The 20,437-nt window shown below is 47.8% G+C and overlaps 1 protein-coding gene across 1 annotated transcript in view; it reads right to left on the reverse strand.

Annotated features, from left to right (window-relative positions):
- The window catches only part of Gat (sodium- and chloride-dependent GABA transporter), a 252,155-nt gene extending 232,354 nt beyond the window's left edge, over window positions 1-19,801 (reverse strand). The window contains exon 1 of the mRNA XM_089553401.1: window positions 19,448-19,801. Coding sequence (XP_089409527.1) covers window positions 19,448-19,658 — 211 coding nt within the window. The 5' untranslated portion in view covers window positions 19,659-19,801. The remainder of the gene's footprint in view (window positions 1-19,447) is intronic.
- Between the last annotated feature and the right edge of the window lie 636 nt (window positions 19,802-20,437).

A 20,437-nucleotide genomic window follows, 5' to 3' on the forward strand; every position in this document is an offset into this window, starting at 1 on the left:
AGCGGGTCGCTGTGCCTTCTTTTGGGCTTCGCTTAGCTCAGCGAGCCTGCTAAAAATTCCCAACTGCAGCAAAAAAGGAGAGCATAAATGGGGGCAATTAGCGCCCATGCGGTAGTCAAATGAAGTCTGCGCAGGATGAGCAGCACTCTGATTTGAATTCTGAAAAATAGTTGGCACCGTTTCCTGGTCAGACGTAGTGTTCTGGAGGTAGCAGGGTGCGCTCTAGTCACGTGTGCTCGGTCCATATATAGCGTCACCTTAACGCAACCTAAGCTGTGCATGCTCTCAGGCCGCCGCGGTGACTCAGTGGTTATGGTGCTCGGCTGCTGACACGAAAGACGCGGGTTCGATCCCGGCCGCGGCGGCTGAATTTCTTTGGAGGAGAAATTCTAGAGGCCCGTGTACTGTGCGATGTCAGTTCACGTTAAAGAACCCCAGGTGGTCGAAATTTCCGGAGCCCTCCACTACGGCGCCTCTCATAGCCTTAGTCGCTTTGGGACGTTAAACCCCATAAACCAACCAATTAAACCAAACCGCATGCTCTCTGTGGCTGGGGCACTCGGCTACTGAGCCAGAATACAAGCGAGTTCTAGCGTTCACGTTTTGATGCAGGTGAACCACAAAAGGCGCCTGTGATTGTGCAAAGTCAGAGCACGTTAAAAAATCTCAGGTGGTCGCAATTCCTCTGAGGTCCTCCACTAAAACACCTCTTTCTTCTTTCACTTTCATCTTCCTCCCTACCATTACGGCATGGTTGAGGTGTCCTCCGCGAAATGAAACAGTTATCATGCCGAATTTTGAAAATAAATTTTCTCCTGACGCTGGTGCGTGTCCATTTCGTGGCCGAAACGACCGTTTCTGGCAGTAACGGGCCGAACGTTTCCTCGCGCTGTTCGCCACCTGCTGTAAGGGGGCTCTGCACGGTCAAGGACGTTTTACGTCGCGCCACCACAATGCTCCTTCCACGAGAGTGTTGGAGCACACGAGAGAAAAATTGCCGAAGATTAGGTTACTTCCGAATGCGAAATTTGAGCGCAGCTCATGAGCTCTTTCAGCTTTTCGATAGATAGAGGCAAAGAATTTGAGCAAAACATGCATGTACAATTACAGACAACTTGTCATCTTTAATACATTTTCCTTCTTCAAGAAACGCTCCACTAACAGTTCTTGATTGTCATGAAGGAAGCGTTGTGGTCGCAGAAATAGATGGATATATATGCTCGAATTGCACCACCAATGCCTCAAAGACGAGGTCTGTGCAAGTACTATCGCAAGATTTTCACAGCCATGGGAGGCTCGTTAAGCGCGATTCAGGCGTCCACTGACGCAGGGAGCCAGTTATGCGCGCTTCCTTTCCTTAAAATGATTGGAGAGAGAAACGTCAACGCCAATGCACACAATGTACGCCGACCGCCTATGGCTTCAGCGCCGCGTTTCTGGCACAAAGTTGTCACTGCCAACGCATGCAGCGCACACCTGTCACTATCGCCACTTAGCTTAAAGCATGGGTGAGGTGTCCACTGTTCCAAGAGGACAGTTATGCGCCTTCCCTCTAGCTGAGGTGTCCACCGAGATGTGGACACCTCGCCCTCACCTCAAGCTACGTATATCCTGGCATAGTAGAGCTAAGCCACTACCAATTTTATATACACCACATACCACGCAGCAGTCATCATAATCAAGCCAAGAGCAACGCTGGATCTCAGCAAATTCAGGGGAAGCAACGCGGTCGGAAACGCCTTGCACACGGCAGCTGGCGTGGACAATGGCTCAGCCAAGCTCAGCGTTTGGCCCTTATGGGAACAAAACATCATCGTGGTCGGGGTGCGTGACGCCCAAATGATCACAAAGATCCTGGCTATTCAAGAAATTCAGCTTGGGGACAAGGCACACGCAGTGTACTCCTACCTCCGCCCCTCCGGCGACACGTGCAAAGGGGTAATACAAGTAGACCCGAGAGTTTCCGACGAAGACATCACGAAAGCGCTTGGCTCCCCGGACGCACCAGTGGTGAGCGTGAGGAAATTAGGTTCCTCCAACGTGGCGGCCATCACGTTTGAAGGCAGGAAGGTCCCGTTTCACGTCTTCTACTACGTTGAAGCGGTTCCCGTACGCCTATACAAGAAAACAACGCCAGCCCGCGCACTGTGCGGGAAACTTGGACACCGGGCGGATGTTTGCCCTTGCCCTTCGAAGTCAAGATGTGCGCAGTGCGGACAGCAAGATGTTCCAGAATCCCACGACTGTCAACCCAAGTGCACGGTCTGTAAAGGTCCCCATCCCATGGGGTCAAATCAATGCAAGTACAAGTACCGAACATCACAACCAACCAAGCCCAAGACAGGACAAGTCAACCACCAGTCAAGATCCAGGCTTCACAACCGCTCCAGCAGCAAAGGCCCATCGAGCAGCGGGACCGACTGACCCACCAGGCCCAGTCCTCCAGCAACCACTCAGCACCACCTGGCTCACGCTCTTCAAGCAAAGGACCTGGCACTACCGACAAGGTGTCGCACCACAACGGCAGCCGTCCAGCCGAGTAGACAACAGGACCCCAGAACAGCGAGCAGCGCAACGGAAGGAAGGTGACCTGGGCGGATGTAGCTGCCTCCTCCCCCGAAGCGTTGGCTTACAAAAGACTAAAAGCAGAGATTGAACTAAAATCAGAAAATAGCTCATTGAAACAACAATTAGGTATCGCACTGAATTAAAAAATACATTACCTCCATCGACGCAACAGCCATGTCCGATGGAAGAAGATAAGGCAGAGCTAACCCCTACGTTTCCACACCAGTTAGACAATAGCACCCCCGAGAGGCAAGCAACTCCACCAGACGCACCACACCAGGCACTAACTCCGCAGGCACCACCACTGTAGGCACCAAAGCCGCCATATACGGAGCACCCCCAAACCGAGGAACGCATAACTCGCTTGGAGAACACAATTCAAGATCTCATTGAAAAAAATACAAATTATGATCGAGACGGCAATCAAAAGCGTGTTCAAATCAGTTATTAAACCCATGATGGAAAACCTACAACCAGTTCTAATCAGAATGCAAGCTCAGGAGATTAGAATTGACCGCAAATTTAAGGAATTATCAGACATTTCTCACAAGGGCACAAAGCTACAGGGTAAAATGGGAACTCGTCACCCTACCCCGCGGGACCTAGAGAACCTCAAGACCTGGGAGGACTGGGAGACCCTGCTGCATTCGGAGGACCCGGCCGTGCAGACCATCGCCACCGGCCGTGCTGCCAGTGTTATGGACCTCAGGAACATAAACACTTGAGTGCAGTGGGGTCGTGCGGGGACCCTGGGGCGTGCCCCGAATTCCTTTGTAAATAAAGTTTTCTCTCTCTCTCTCTCTCGACCACATGGGGAACTTTAACGTGCACTGACATCGCACAGCACACGGGAGCCTTTTGCGTTTCGCCTGGTTTTGTTTGGTTCATGGGGTTGTCCCAAAGCGACTCAGGCTATGAGGGACGCCGTAGTGGAGGGCTCCGGAAATTTCGACCACCTGGGGTTCTTTAACGTGCACTGACATCGCACAGTACACGGGACTCTAGAATTTCGCCTCGACTCCATTGAAACGCTGCCGCCGCGGTAGGGTTCGAACCGCGTGCTCCGGATCAGTAGCCGAGCACGCTAAGCACTTGCGGATCCTCCCCCGCGGGGCCTAGAGCACCTTAACACCTGGGAGGACTGGGAACCCTGCTGCACTCTAAGGACCTTTTCGCGCAGACCATCGCTACCGACCGGGCTGCCAGCGTTATCCATGGAAGGAACATGGAGGCTAAAAGGAACGGCGCCCGTATGCTGTGCGATGTCAGTGCGCGCCAGATCCCCAGGTGGTCGAAATTATTCCGGAGCCATCCACTACGGCACCCCTTTCTCTTCTTTCACTCCCACCTTCCTCCCTTGTCTTACTGGGGGGGGGGGGGGGGGGGGGGGGCGGTCCAGGTGTCCACCGAGATTTGAGAGAATTACTGCGTCACTTTCTTTCCTCAAAAACCAAAAATCCATTTCCGTGCGGGGGCACGGAAGCCTCCGTCCTCCTCAGTTCTGTTAATAAAGTTTTTAGGTTGATGATGATGAGGCAAGCCAACCAACCGTTGGTCACATTAAGGAACATTTTTTTTTTGTGTCTCCTAGAGCAGAGTTGAGGCGTCCGCCCTAAGTGACGGGCGTTCGCCTTCCTACTCGAAAGCTTGCCTTTCAAAAGCGAGAGAGATCCAGAAACAAGCGAGACACGTGAAGGTTTCTAATTTCACAAAGTATTCGCAATATTTCTATGGGATCATGATTAATAAGTTCAAAAAATATAATGAATACACCGTTTCCAAAAGTAGGGGTCAAAATTTCGCCTTTTGTACAATCAATAAATATTAAAAAGGTGACTGTCTATCTATGAATATTATGTGTGCTCAATAAGATGGCATACATTAGCGAAATTTTGTTGAGATACGGCTGGAAAAACTGTAACACTGGAGTAACGCTTCGGCGTGGGAGGTAACAATATAATTCCTATGGTGTGAAAGATTTGGTTTGCAGGTTCAGTATACACTGACCCAGGGAGCCAGTTATGCGCATTTCCTTTCCTTAACATGGCACAACGTTGTCAAGGCCACCACATGCTGCGCACATGTGTCATTATCGCCACATAGCTAAAAGCACGATTGAGGTGTCCGCTGTTCGAAGAGGGCAGTTATGCGCCTTCCCTCTGCTTTCCAAGCTCCCGCTCCATTGGTTTCCCAGCTTAAAGCGCGACTAACGTGTCCACTGCTGGTTACAACGGACAACGGCGACGGCGACGCCGCGAAACCCAGAAATAGGCTCCAAAGAGCTGCGCTCTAAAATGAATAGAAGATAAATGTTTTTCACCTCCACCACCGACTAGGACACCGAAGCAAGCCGAGTACTGCAGTCGATAGGTGCGTTGCTTCTACCTCTGGTGTCTCCGGGACGGAGACGGCGGGCGGAGTCCGCTTCATGGTTATCGCTGACAGAGTCCTTCCTTCCGGGTCATATACCTGACTTCATGTGGCGCTTCAAATGGAAAGATTTGCCTCCGCGAGACCGCCTGGAATGATGGGGTGTTGTAGGGACAGCACCGTGCCCTAACTGCCCTATCCAGGAGTCCAACCGCCACGTGGTACAGGAATGTGTTGTGCCCGGTGTTTATTGGAGGGCGGTACATGCCGGATTTATGTGTCGGCAGCAGTTGTGGGAAACTCTGAAGAAGTAGCATCAAACGAATGGTTGTAATAGAAAGAGGATGATGCGAGGATGCTGCACGTCGAAATCGGGCGAACAGTTAATGACAGCCAGAAATGTTCAAAAAGTGGGCGGGGCCGGAGCAAAAGTCGTGCCAAATTTGAAAATGTCGGTAGTGTGGGGCGACGTGACCGGAGTGTGGGCGGAGCCGACGCGTGGCGCCAAATTTGAAAGTCCGGAATGAATACTGGGATGAAACGAGGGAAAATGTGTCGGTAATCGAAATCCAATCAATAATTAATGATTATAGAAAGTGTCCAGGGTGAATTAAAGTGAACTAAGGTACAATAATTGGGAATAAAGGTGATTTAATTATGCATTGAGGCGGATTAATGTGATTTAAATGTGAAATATTGGTACAGTCGCGAGTAAAAAAGATTAGCACACATGACGGAACACCGGAGCGCCGGAATGGCAATGCGTGGCGCTGCGGGTGGCGAAGACTCTGATAACGAGAGTGCCGGGCAGTTCCCATTCTGCAGTATTAGAGGGTTCAGCGGATTGTCATGGATCAGCAAAATTACTGCCTAAAAAGCAGCGCTATCATCTATTTTTCCCGGAAGTTCCTTTTGACCAACCATCACGGACATAAAAAAACAGTAATAAAAAGAAGTCATCTTTGCTCATGATAACCGAGCCAAAATAAATGCCGCATGCGCAGTCACGTAGTGTGGACACTTCGACGCTCGGGTGGGGCACACTTGATAAAGCTTACTTCCTGTCGTCCCCCCCCCCCCCCTAGGCTGCAAAAACGGAAACGGCCCGATAGGCAGGTCTGCGAACCGCAGCGCCGCGTGGTAAGATGACAATTGTTATCGCCAGTGATCTGTGCTAATATTTTTTGCTCGCGACTGTACATTAAGGTGAGTTAAGGGTGAAATAAGTGAGTTACTGCGATTTGATTCCAATTAATTTCGAATTAATGGAGATTACATGAATTAATTGTGAATGAAATGGGCAATTAAGGAACCAATTAAAAACAAAGAAGCAACTTGAAATGAGGAGACGACCTTGCTTTCGCATTACTCCAAGGCGGGTTACCGCAGTAATCTGAAATTTTTTTGTTTGTGATCAGTCGTCTTCCTCGTGGCCACTTTGCGCGTCTGGTGCTAGTTGCTGGTACTTTTGTGCTCTGGCACAGTGAGGCTGTTGCGAGATGTGAGACAATTACTGTGGGACTTCATTGTTTAAGAACCAATTTTCCAGTTTGTGTTGCGTCAGCCATGCTCTTTTTCCGGTCATGGGGCGCCTTCGTGGGGAGCTCAGCTTTCCTTTCCTTGGAAAGGTAAAGTTCCTTCTCAGTGGTCCTGCCCTTTCGTGTCTGTTTCGAACGGGCGCCTTAGGGTCGTTTTTCGGCCGGCCTGGTTTGTGTAGCTAGGTCATACTGTTCTCTTATGACGTCGATCCGGAATATATACATCCCTGCCTGGCAGGTGTCAAAGTACGGCCACTTAGTCCCGACATTCGAGAAGGTTCCGGATAATACCATACGATTTAGCGTTAATTCCCAGTTAAGTGGGAGCCTAGCACACGGCAGGGATTCGAACCGGTGACCTATGCCCCCCAATTCTACGTTTTTATGAATCTTCATTTATTTTTATTTATTTATTAGTTACCTGCATCGCCCCGCAGGGCATTACAGCAGGGGGGTACAGACTTCATTATAGGTGTAAAACAATTATTGCAGTGCATGGAAAAATGCTTCACATGAACATTGCGGCCCAGCCGTTTGTCGCAGAGTGTTGGGGATGGTGGCGTACGATTTCACGTTTCGTGCAGCGTAAACATAGTAGTTAAGTTAGAGTCTAGCTCGCGGCGTGGATTCGAACCGACGGCCTATGTTAGATGTACTAACGCTTAATATTCGATCGCAGCCTCAGCGTCAGCTCATTTGTTTTTTTTTTTCATTAAGAATGTGGTTAAGAAGACCCCATGTTTTGTGCTGCGCTTGCTTCAGCTTTTCTCTTAGAGCTCTCCCAAGAGTTTTTACTGCCTTGGAATGAGACACACTTACGGTACCGACCAAACTAACGAGGACATTCACAGTGATCGCAAATGAAGAGAGCGGTCGCTTGTTTTACATGCATGGATTGCATATAAAAGCCGCATAACGCTTCCATTATTATGTACTTCATCCAACAAACTACGTTGCACAGTTCATTTTCACAGTGGAAACTTGCTGATAGGGCATCCGCCGCACACACACACGCGGAGATCGCAGAAAATTCGCAGGTGGTCGCCCGCTCGCCTCGCTCCCACACCACGCGTGGCTCCCTGGAATAATTCCGACCAATGTAATACTTAATGTGCACTGGCATCGCACAGCATACGGGCGTTTTGAGTTTCGCCTCCATTGAAACGGGGCCTGGTTCGAATCCTGGTTCTCCTGCTCAACACTGAAGAACCCGAAGCGAGGGCTCAGCGGTGGTCAAAATTATTTCGGAGCCCTCCACTTCGGCACGTCTTTCTTCCTACTTTCTTCCACTCCCATCTTTATGCCTTCCGTTGCAGTGCGGTTTGTATGTCCACCGAGATGTGGGACAGTTACTACGCCAGTTCCTTTCGTCAAAAACCAAACTATTTTTCCTTTCCGAGTGCTGCACGACGGCAGTGCACGTTAAAGATCACTGGGTGGTCTAAATTATTCGGAGGCCTGCACTATGGCACCTCTTTGTTCCTTTCTTCTTTCACTGCCGCCTTTATCATTTCCCTTACGGCGCGGCTAAGGTGCCCACTGAGTGGCACAGGGGTGGCACATGCCTTTTTTTTTTCATGTACCGACCAGTTTCTAAAGAGACAAATAGAGCTGAGGTAAATTTCACCAAGGTCAAGAAGTTATCCACACTTAGCGGGGCTGAGTTCTGAAAGGCAACAACCCCATTTGGTTCAAAGCACAAACATACAGTCTTTGCCAAAAGTAACCAGGCTGCATGGTGTGCTTCTCATTCCTATATTAGAGCGCTCGCGGCTTGCCTAAAGATCAAAAAGTTATTTAAAGGCGAGGAGAGGGGGTTCTCCTTACCATGCAGATATTTAGAGTTTGAGGGCTGGTATAATAGCTTTCATATACGACTGAGAAGCAAACCGTGCAGCCTGGTTACTTTTGGCAAAGACTGTATATATTTAAATCGGTCTGCATGCGGCACAGAAGAAACTCTCACCATCGACAAAGCATAAAAGGACTGGCTGTGGCTCAACTCAGCAGAGCCAGGACATACAGAGCGAAAGCTCTGTTATGCATGGTTATCACGGTTTAGCTTTGGTTCGTCTTTATTGTTTTGAGACTTGAGCGAGAGCAAATCACGTGATGCATCACGTGCCACAAGTGCAAGAGCCAGCGTCCAGAGCGGCTGTCGGCACACCCTTATAAAAATTGCCTATAGACAGTCTATAGACTTCTTAATGACTCTATTGCCTTCCTATAGATATTGTTTTTGTCTATTCATAATCTATAGACTGTCAATAGAAAAAAAAGTCTACTAAAAGTGTATGGCCATAAATCTATAGATTATCTATAGACTGTCTATGGCATTTGTATTGCCTATAGACTTCTGGCTATAGACAGTCTATAGACTTGATAGACAGAAGTCTATAGACACTTTATAGACTGTCTAAAACTTTTTTTGTAAGGGCAGCGGCGGACGTGACTGCCAAGCGCAAGAGCGAATCACGTGACATGCCACAACTGGTGAGGAGGTAGGGCCGAGCAGCAGCCAGCGCAGCGGTGGACGTGATTGCCAGGCGCGCAGCTGCGGCGACGAAGGTGAAGATCGAGGCACCTGCCAAGCGCGATTTTGCTTGCACATGGGGCACGCCGCCCGTTAGAGGTCAAATCTAAGAGCCAGATGACCTTCAGGCTCAGCATGGGGGGAGTAGAGCTTTTCGCTCTAAATGCCAAGTAATGTTTTCACTTTCAAAAAAGGCATTGGCTTTCACAACATTCTGGGTGACGAAGAGATTATCCACCTGAATCCCTCTCGAAAATTCAGGGGGCACTTTGACGATCTAAAGTCCACGAGGCGAAAGCCTTTCCACGCAACTTGACTAATTGGTCATGACCCATTACTAAATAGTCATGATTGGTTAATGACTAACTAGTCCTGACTGATTAGTTGATGACTGGTTAATGACTAGTTACTCATGACTAATTAGTTGGTGACTAACTAGTCATGATTTGTTAATGAATAACTATTCATAATTGGTCAATGACTAGCTAGTCATGACTAATTAGTTGATAACAGGTTAATGACTAGTTAGTCATTACTTGTGACTAGTAATGACTAGTTAAGACTTTCCCTTCAGATGTAACGGACGGACGGACGGACAGAGACATGGCCGCGAGTGTGAGCCATTAAAGGCTGTCGCCTTAAAAGCTTAGGTAGAAAATGGACCACCTGCTGCTGTCAAGACTCGCACTCGCTTACAATGTACATGAACGGCATCATCTGCTTTTGGGTTTTGACGGTAAAAAAAAAAAAAAACTTCGAGCAGTCACAGACCTTTTGGCTGTTTATGTAACTTCAGTCAGTTAACCGCACGAGAAAACGGTTCTTGTTTCTTCTCCGCTGCCTGTCTTGCTCGCCGGGGCGAAGACTCGGCCGCTTTCTATTTAAATTGCCACCGCAAAGCCCTCCTTTTCATCAGCTAGAAAAGGTCGCTTTCTGTAAACAAGGAGAAAGGAGTCGGCGTGTTGTGTGCGCTCTTTCTGAAGAGATTCTTTTTCTGGGAAGTCCTGAGAATACAATCGAGGACATCCCATAGGCTACTCTCATTATCCTCTCCGGCTTTATTTGCCACGCTCCTGCAAGAAAGCGTACGTCTCAATGATATGTGTGTTTCGTTGTTTGGTTGGCTTTGGTAGACCCATTGGTGCATATTCTTTCGTCTTTGTGGCCGCTGAACCGAGAACATGCCCAAACTCGCCCAATAGGCTACCATTCTGCCATTCCATAATTATCTTCATCAGTATCACATTTGGGGCTCCCATATCGGCCATGGCTCTGCTTGATCTATCCTCTCTTACACCGCAATAATTAAACTGCCACCAATGATCGCTTTAAGGCGGATGGGAGACGAACGCATCGCTGTAGGTGTCACAAATACGACGCGATAGCGCAAATGTCCCTGCATTTTTTTTTAAACTGGACATCTCTCGAATCTGACCACAAAGTAAAAATAAAAGTGTCCGTAACGCTGCGGTCGTCTCTTCCTTCCCGCTCATCCGTCTCCGTCGTCAGCGCAGATAGCCAGGAAGCCTGCACAGCGCTTTCCCCGGACTTATCTCCTCGCGCAGGCCGGCACACAGGCCATCACTCAGTGCGAATCGAGGTGAGATCGAATCAGACTCATGCTCGCTCCATCCACAACGCTTCGACCCGCTTAAAGCTCGCGAAGCCTCCCACAAAAAGCGTCCCTCGGATTCTCTTCGCTCCAACATAAACTCACTTCTCCCGATCGTCCTTTCAAGCGTGAACACCTGATTTGACCCACAGGCAAGCACCCTCTGCCCTCCTACCCCTCAGTTCGACATCAGCCTGCCAGCGACCACTGCAGGACACATGCCCCTACATGACCTCATATCCTGTGCTACATCAGCTGCGTCTCTTACAGACAGTGAATTTATGCATCACAAACCACCCGCATGCTAAACTACATCTCCAGTGCACCTGGCCACCTCAGGCGCTTTAGCTGCGAAGTGTACGCCAACAGCGCACGTACGTAGTAAGTACAGGGTCAGTCACACTTAGAGGGAACACGGCTCCGCGTGTCTGCTCACACGCGGAGCACTATTGCGACCAAGCTGGTGGTAAACCCGTGCAAAGGGGAAGCTGACACGAAGCACTACGCTGAGGTCCCTCTTCTCGTCCGTCACTCTGCATTGATTCATGAACGGGTTAGATGCAGTGGCACTCCGCAGGTACGTGGCCACGCGGAGCCGTGTTCCCTATAAGTGTGATTGACCCTGTATATGAAGCGCTGCGCGGCTCCGATGGCACTGATCACCCTCCGGCACCCTTCCACACAAATGACCACCCTTATGACGCTCTTGGCCCGTAGCACATGTTGCGGTATATAACGCGAACATGCCTCTTTCTTTCTTGAAAATTACAAATTATTCTATAAAACTTGTAATTTGATTCAACCGGAAAAACACGTGTGTTCAGTCGCGTTCAAATGCCAATGGCAATATGAGATGACCGCTGCAACAGCGCTTAAAGTGATGCCGCCAGTTCCATGAACGCGCCAGCGGCAACAATGGGTTCCGACAATTGACGGCACAAGTTGTGACCCACGTGCCCGAAACAACAAAACTGCGACTCTTTGAAAGTCTGCTCTGGTAGAATAGTGTTAAAAAGCGCGAAATTGCAACACGCCACTCATCACAACTTGAAAATTGAAAATTGGTTTTTGAAGAAAGAAAATGGCGCAGTAATACTGTCACACTCGGCGGACACCCGAACCACGCCGTAAGGGAGACGAGAAAGGTGGGAGTGAGAGAAGGAGAGAAAGACGTGCCGTAGTGGAGATCTTTAACGTGCACTGCTTAAGACCCGCTTGAGATAAACCTGGATTAGTTTTTTTTTTTTCCTGTTTAGATCTGCACCAAACTCTGGTCAATCTCCCATCGTGGGTATGTGTCATCGTTTTTTAGGAAGCAACAACAACAACGTGCACTGACATCGCAGAGTATACGGACGCCCTTTACGTATCGCCTAGATCGTTTATTCGCTTCCCCATAATAGCACGGGTGCTTCCTATACTGCAAGCATCATGATCACAGGGTCGCTTCCGAACTGTTGTGTTGCGACCTGCATCCCGAGCGTTTCCAGTGTCACGCGCGGGAGAGCTCGGGATCAGCCGGTGGTCATATTGGTCGAGATGGCGATACGGACAGCCGACAGGCCTCGCATTGCAGCTGTTCTGGTCTTCCTAAGAGCTCTGCGGCGGGAGCTCGAAAAACGGGGCTAATTCCGGGGCTGAGCCTGGCGTCGTTGTGTCGCACAGCGTCCGTGTTCCGCCACTCAACTCTTCATTTCTTCACTTTATCCACCTTAAAGACCCCCTTCAGGGGATATTACATAACGGGTGGGTTAATATATTCAACAATAATAAATACACGTCATTGCAGTACGATACAAGTGGTTACAGCGAATAAGAATGAAGATGGGCACGTGATGGCGGCAACATCGGCGGATAGGGCATTCCAGTCAACCATGGTACGGGGAAAAAAGGAACCTGAAAAAGTTGCGGTGCACACAGCGTACAATCGCATATTAATCGCATAGTTAACTGCGCTAGCAGTAATTGGTTCATTTTTATGACGGTCACGAAAAGAACTAATCAGCAGTAGCAACGTGATCAGTACAAGTCAAGTCAAGACGTCAACGGTTATAAAAGAAAAACTTCCTGCATTTTATTCAAACTTCCAGACAACTCAACACTAGGACTGTCGGCAATATATCAAGGTAACGTATTCAACTCGTTTATGATCCCAAGAAGAAATGAACATTTAAATGTACTTTCTAGAGCTCAATCTTTCCGGTTAATCTTTCCGTTATCAAAATGTGGCTTGTACTCAGGGTGCGAGTGGTAATGTTCTTATGACTGTGAATTTTAATATCGTTGTTATATAATGTGCATTAAACTGCTCTCGGGCACGTCTAGCTTTAATATATAATGTGCAAGACGCTTGATCAATTCTGTCGCGCTATTAATTCGTGTATGCCTGTTACAAATAAATCTAGCCACAGTTCTTTACGGCTTTTTCTTCATGAAGTGTTCCATAATTAAGCAGGGTACTCCAGGCCGGACTAACCGACGCTTTATATGCTGCAAGGTTCACATGCAAAGGGGCTTTCAAAGCTTGCGTCGAATAAACAAGAGAAAATTTTCCGACGAAGTGGCTAGGAGGGTCGTCTAAACTCAGATCGTCTTAACTCCAATATACCTAACTGACGGCGATTGCTTCAGTACTATGCCATTTGCATAAAAAGAGTGCTGCAAAACGGTTTTGTTCCTGAATATACAGAGGGCTAAGCACTTATCAGCGTTTAAAAACATGTTCTACTTCTAGCCCCAAACTGAAACATCTTCAACGTTTTTGCACACTCCAAGTTATTCCTCCAGATTTCGTAGCAGTATAAAAACAGAGCCATCTGCCAAAACCTTTTATCTTCGCATGAGTGCCTATGACAATTCTGACATCACTAAGATAACTAAGCAATAAAATCAGACCAAAAACGGACACTGGCACTCATGATATAACCTCTACAGACCACGAGCAGTACTTGTCAACTTGAACATATCGTTCCCGCCTTTCTGCAAACCTTGATAAAGTCGCTACGTCTACTGCTCGGTTGCGACTTTTTGGTGCCGCCTTCCGACCTAGAATTCTGAATTGCTAAATACTTAGTGTGGTAGCGGGTGACAGATTGACGGAGCCAGTCCGAGGGCGAACGCACGACAGCTTTATTTCGCAGACAATGAGCTATAAAAAGGCTGCTTTCCTGGTGACGAAACACAAAAGAGCCAATCACGTTGGGCCCGTGTCAGTCCAGTGCGTCATATCACTTAGTCCGCCCTAAACTTTACTTACGTGTACATTGTGCAACCATAATCTACCATAATCTAATGCGCAACAACCAGGGCAGAACCATAGTGCACGCCTTATTACGACTAACAGCACCAAGTTATCCAGGGTTGCTTGAATGATGGCATCATTAGAAACGACTCGTCTTTTACCCCAGAGGAAACTGGCGAGCCTACTGCTGTCACATATAATGTATGATCAATAGTCAGATTTAGTGAACGTAAAGAGGACCAGGTGGTCTAAATTTCCTGAGCCCTTCACTACGGCGTCCCTCATAGCCTGAGTCGCTTTCGTACGTTAAACCCCAATAAACGAAACGAAACCAAACCAAGCAGATTTTAAAATAAACTTCGATATCAGCTGTCCTGCGTGTGTTCACGTATCTTCGTCGTCATAAAAGAGATTTCTCTAGTTACCGTACCTATCTGGTTTTATTTAGTTCTAAGGACCGGGTGGAAACTTTTGTATTTCGCAACGGTTTCAATGATTCTTCCATTTGATTTATTGTACCGATTAAAAATTTCGGTATGTGTTCACAACATAGTAAGACACAACCGCCCTTTTCATGCATCAATACTTCATCTCCCGCTTCGGTCCACTAGAAACCTCTCCTTCGGCAATTTCAACCTCCCTCCCATCCGCAATGTATATGGTGAGTGCCTAGTGCAGTCTGCGGGGGTAAAGATCTTGAACGCGATACCCAATTCTCTGAAAAACTCACATAATTTTGCTGGTATGTTTAAAAACATTTAACTGAAATAATTGATTTAACATGAAATTCTTATTTCGTCATAGTTTTCTGTTATTATGTACTTTGCATGTAACACAATAGTTTGTACTAACACTGGATGTTTGAAAGTTCTCTATGCATGTCATGTTTTCAAAGCTACTTTCATTCTTTTTTTTTGTCTCATCCAATGTTATCTACCAGTGTTATTTACACTGCTTTGTACTACTTACTTACTACTTACTTCATTAATACTACGACTTACGTGCTTTGTACTACTTACTTACTACTTACTTTGTAATCTTGTACTACGCTTACGCTATTCTGTATAAGTCCGCCGTTTATTAATTTGCTTTTACATACTTTGTGTACTTGAACCCGAACTAGCCGTTGGCTATGGTTCCAAAAAGTGTTTTGTATTTTTCTGTAAAATAAATTCGAAATAAATTTAATTGAATTGAACAGTTGGCCTTCGGCATATGAAACAGCAGCTGAATCCTGTATCCCGATCATCTTCTCGTTGATTTTGGTTAACTTTCCAGCTTGTCCTCTTTCGCACAAGTTTTATGTTTGCTCACCATGCACAAAATCCTGTTGCAAAGGATTCGGGTCTTGAAAATGTTCAAAATTAAAAAAAAAGAGATCAATTGTTTCCCGGGTCCGTTTGAAGGCGCGCGGAATGAAAAAGAAGAATGCGCGAAGCGCGCTCTTTTTTCCCCCTTCGTTCGTACCGGGGAATTTACTCCAATATGCCCGAACGGAAACTATTTTGCTAAAGTCTGGTCACGAAGCAGCTTCATCTTGCTGCAACACCTTATGGCGGACGCTTGATGGCTATGAGAAAAATCGATTGCGAGCATGCCTAAAGAGGAAAATTAGTCTAGCTTGTCTTTTCTTTCTAGCTGCGACGTGTGGTGCAGCGCGAAAGGACAGAGGACAACGAGAAAAGAACCTGTGACAGGACACAGCGCTAGTCCTGTCGGATCCTTTTTACGCTGTCCTTTGTGCTTTCGCGCTAGTAACAACGTCGCAAATAGGGATCAAACATAGCCTTTGGAAAACGCGCATGCAAGACCGCAACGTTGGACCTGTTGTTTCGCCCAGAATTCATTTTAGCCAAATGTTGCTGCAGGTAACAGACATCTACAAAGAATTGGACTTTTTACCAGATTGGTTTCCTCTCCTGATGCGCGGTATATCCTTACCGGCCTTTTGGTTCTGTTATGTTTCAATTAAGTTTGTGCCACGTAGCGCCTACCTTAGGTGCTCTGTAAATAGTTTTTTGTGTGTATACACACAACCACACACACACACGCACGCACGCACACACACGCACAGACATATATATATATATATATATATATATATATATATATATATATATATATATATCGAAGTATACGCTTCGTTAAAGGAAACATATTTATTCAACTCGACGTTTCGATCGCAAGACCGATCTTCTTCAGGGGTGATTTTACATTGTTAATGCATCCCCTTTTATAGGGGTGGGATGCATTAACAATGTAAAATCACTCCTGAAGAAGATCGGTCTTGCGATCGAAACGTCGAGTTGAATCAATATGTTTCCTTTAACGAAGCGTATACTTCGCTATATATTCTTATAAGCAGTCTAGTACTTCACGCTTTCGCAACCTATATATATATATATATATATATATATATATATATATATATATATATATATATATATATATATATATATATATATACATATATATGTCCTTTCTGTACATAGCCATGTAGAATAAATACCATGAAAGAAACAAAAACGCCTTTGCTGATGACGCATTGGCCATCTTGCCAACATATAATTTAACAACGCAATGCGGGCCTGAATCCGTGCACTGAGCCATAGTGAACAACGGTCGGGGCTACCGCGAGCACCTCACGTTGCGCGGTCGGCTTTCCTCTCCCAGTGCAGAGCCTCCGTGCACGACAGACCCACCCTGAATGAGTTTCCCCGAGCCAGCTGTACCTTGCGCCGCGATACCGTGGGAACTAAGGCCGAAAAGGAAATTTAAATGCCGGTCACGCCGCATCGCAACACCAGTGGGAGCTGCCTGAGTGTCGTTGTGCCCGTAGAACCCCGCAGACACGAAATTTCGCTGCCCGCAAAATGCAACACAAAGACGGCGCTGTGCGTTCGGAAGGAACAGTACTGGTGGGATATTCAGGCGTGAGAAAAAAAAATCGAGGAGACAAGTGGGAGAATGCACCGCAGAGAAAAGTGCAAATATGTCCAACATTCTTGGGGGAAAATTTTGAAAATTGATAAACTGTAAAATACTGGTATAGAAATATTCAAGGTAATGGCTCATTCTTCGGATATGTAGCAAAATCTTTCTTTTACAATGTTTCCAAAGCTCGCATCAAGCAGTTGGAACGAAAACAAAGGGGGACGCTTCTGACGATAGCAAAAAGGTTAATAACAAAAAAATGCAAGACGGCCGACAGGAGATCTGCAGATATACTGATTGTTATAGCGAAGTCTTTCATTATATGAGGAAAAAAGTGCGCTCATAAATTCTTTCCCGTTCAAAAATGATTTTTTTTCCATAATTGTCGCGTATGAACAGTAGAGGTGAACTGCGCGCTATACCAGTAATTCAGTGTGTCCAGTGGTTCAGATAGAGGTCACGCGCCGAATGCAAATGGGGCAGTGGGGTGACGTGAAACGCAGAACAATTTCAGAAGTTCAAACCAGCTGACGGCGCCCACAGGGCCAATGTTGTCGCCTCCCTCACCACAGACCGAAGATGCGAACAAAGGAATTCTCACTGCAGCCGCCCATGCGCACAGGGAAGCAGAGAGGTCGAAACGCAGCAAAGGATCCAGTCTGTACGCTATACCATCTGTGGGCGAAGGCGAACTATACTGAGGAACGTCCACTCACGAGGTCGCCTCGCGGTTGGACTCGTTTCGCGTAAAATTTTACGGCGCCGTGCGAACAGTAATGCGTATCACTTATGCCACGTAATCGTCGCTTAAAAAGCGAACGCCTGAGAACCATTGATCGCAAGTGCGTCCGAGAAGGCATGCGCCAAAACTCATAACCATAAACTTGGAATAAATTCTACGCCGCATCTTAACGTACAGAACACCAGACAAACCCGATACTCCCACCCTCTTTCTCTGACCCCGTACTTTGCAAAGACCAACTTATTTCAGCACTTTGCCTTTCCGCAAACCATCAATGACTGGAACAGCTTACCAGCTTCGTATGTACGGTCTCTTGAACTGATAAGTGACCATTGTTAGCTTGTTTTGTTAGTTTTTTTTTCCTTTCCATGTCAGTTTCCGCTGCTCGTGTTCTGTTTGCACTTCGGTATTATTGCTCAATTTGTGATCTGTTTCTGTATCCACTCCTGCTTGGCTGCAGTATGTCATAAATAAAACAAATAAATAAAATGAGGCGAAAGTGAATGCGCCCATGGCATTAGAGGCTTTTAGCACAGCGGAGTGGTCCCGCCATTCAGCGCAGCCAGCGTTCCAGTAAACCTGTATACATTGATCAACGCTAGTACGTGTGCGCTATGCTAAAAATGTCATTGTGTCAGCGATCTGCCACATAGCAGGTGCTAGATTTTCTTTTATTCTGGGACCTTCCTAACTAAAACAATACGAATCAACTTGCACGCACGGCCATTTCTCTTCGGGATATGTATATTTACAAGACTGCGGCGTAAAAAAAATTTTAGCGCGATTATATTTAGCGCGATATTCATTTTTGCTGTTTACTCAACTCTGTCAGTTTTTTTTATTATCGATCCTAGCTGGCGCTAAGAGTGATTCATGACGGTCGTTTTCTCGGGTAGCATAAAATATCTTGCTTCGTAGCAAGCTACAGGGTACGGGTTCAGAGAAGGAAATGCTATCGACTCACGCTTTTATTGTTTAGTTTCCTATATTTGCCTGCATGGCTATCACCATCTGCATTAACACCGTGTCTACGTGGATGTAAAACCTGCCGAGCCTTTACACGCACTCTAACTGCGAACACATATATTCTCAATGTCACAGCTGTCGTACACCGTGCACAACAAAGGGCTAAACGCAAAACGTTTGACAGCGCGGGGTAGAGAATTAATGACGCGTGTAAAACACGAAGACAGCACCCGCTTTATGGGGCATCGCTTTTAAAAATTCCTGGGCGCCATCATAGAAAAACAGAAAGTATTGTGGCAACAACACGAACTGAAATAATTGCCTTATAATGACCTTCTCAAATAGATTGGGCTAGTTACCAGTTTCCACACGATTTCTGCGCAGAAATCAACTCTTTTCTCTCTTTCTGTACGCACTCGGTCTTCCTGTGAAGGATCCCCATCGCTTCTCGTCTACACCCATCGGTGTCACGTTATGAGAAAAAACGCCCAGATGACCAAAAAAAAAAAGATGTAAACTGAAACTCTTTAGCGTCATGAAGCGACAGATATGCTGCGTCTCCTTCGCGGTTATCACCCACGCGGCCGCTTAAAGGGAAGCACGCTGGGTAAAGTTACAAAGTACGGATACTCGAAATCAACTTGGCCCTGAATGCGGAGGGGCTTGTTTTAAAGTAAGACGACCCCCCGTTCTCGGCAATGCGTTACTGGTAGCAGAGTCTAAAGCAGCATTTACATGAGAACGAATGTTTCCATTTTTTTTCCTTAATTTATCAGAATTTATCAAAGCGCACCCTTAGCGTCGCTTTTATTTTATCTGTTTATTTTTGGCGCTCTTCACTCTGAAACGCCGCGCAACAGGTCAGCTGGCCAGAACGGGCGCGCGCGCGCTGTGCGGCGTAGCGGGTCCCGTACTGCGCGCGCGCATTTCGAACAGCACTCACCGCCTCCGTTCTTGTAGCAGAGGTAGGGAAACCTCCACACGTTTCCCAGTCCGATGGCGTATCCCACGCAGGACATGAGGAAGTCCAGCTTTCCCACCCACTGTCCCCGGTCGGGCATGTGCGGCGGTTGCACCGCGCCGGCCGCATCGTCGCCCTCGGCGGGACCCTTGAGGCTGTTGAGCTCGCAGGGCGGCTGCTTGTCCTCGGACATGGCCGGTGCACAACAATCCGGCGCAATCGAAGAATCCTCGAGCGGTCACTTCCCCCGGAATCCAGTCGAGCCACGCACGCACATGCAGACGACACACACCACCGCACGACCTCCGCCACCAGCACCGAGAGACGGCTGCGCGCAACGCCGTCTGCTGCCGCGTCTCCCAGCTGACGGCCGCCGGAGGCCCGCGCGCGGCCGCGATTGGTCGGCGCCGCGTCACGTGGTAGCGCATGCGCAGTTGCGCGCGGACGACACGTGACTCCACCGTTGCTTTCTCAATCCCTGCCTCTCGCGCTCTCGCTCTCGCGCTGTGCCGCTTCTCATGCTCGCCCCGTTCGCGACTTCCGGACGCTGTTGCGCCCAGGCGCCTTTATTGGCCTTTGGCGCTCGCGCAACCGGTGTCTCCGGCGCGCCGCCGCTGATTCCACCTTCCAGCGCCGATACGGCCTCCCCTCTCGTCCACGCTCCGCCGGAGCATCGCAGGAAAGAGAGCAGTTCGGGTGGTTGGTGTCCACTCAACGCGGTCTTAGTCGCGAGCTAGCTGAGTTGGTGAACGTTGACTGCAGATAACCGGGCACTCAACAAAACTGCTGAACAAGCTTAGCCAAGCAGGTGCGCGCAGCTCTACTCGGGTACCTCCTTAGACTGCGCGACAAAGGCCTGCGGAAGCTTTCTTACCCACGATTACCTCTGTAGTGCACCACTTTTTCTGAACTCTGCTAGCCTGGTCACTTCACCTGGCCGCAGCGGTGGCTCAGTGGTTATGGTGCTCGGTT

This window comes from Amblyomma mixtum, chromosome 7 (assembly GCF_055824585.1).
Source record: "Amblyomma mixtum isolate Tamu chromosome 7, ASM5582458v1, whole genome shotgun sequence".
In the NCBI taxonomy this organism is placed as follows: domain Eukaryota; kingdom Metazoa; phylum Arthropoda; class Arachnida; order Ixodida; family Ixodidae; genus Amblyomma; species Amblyomma mixtum.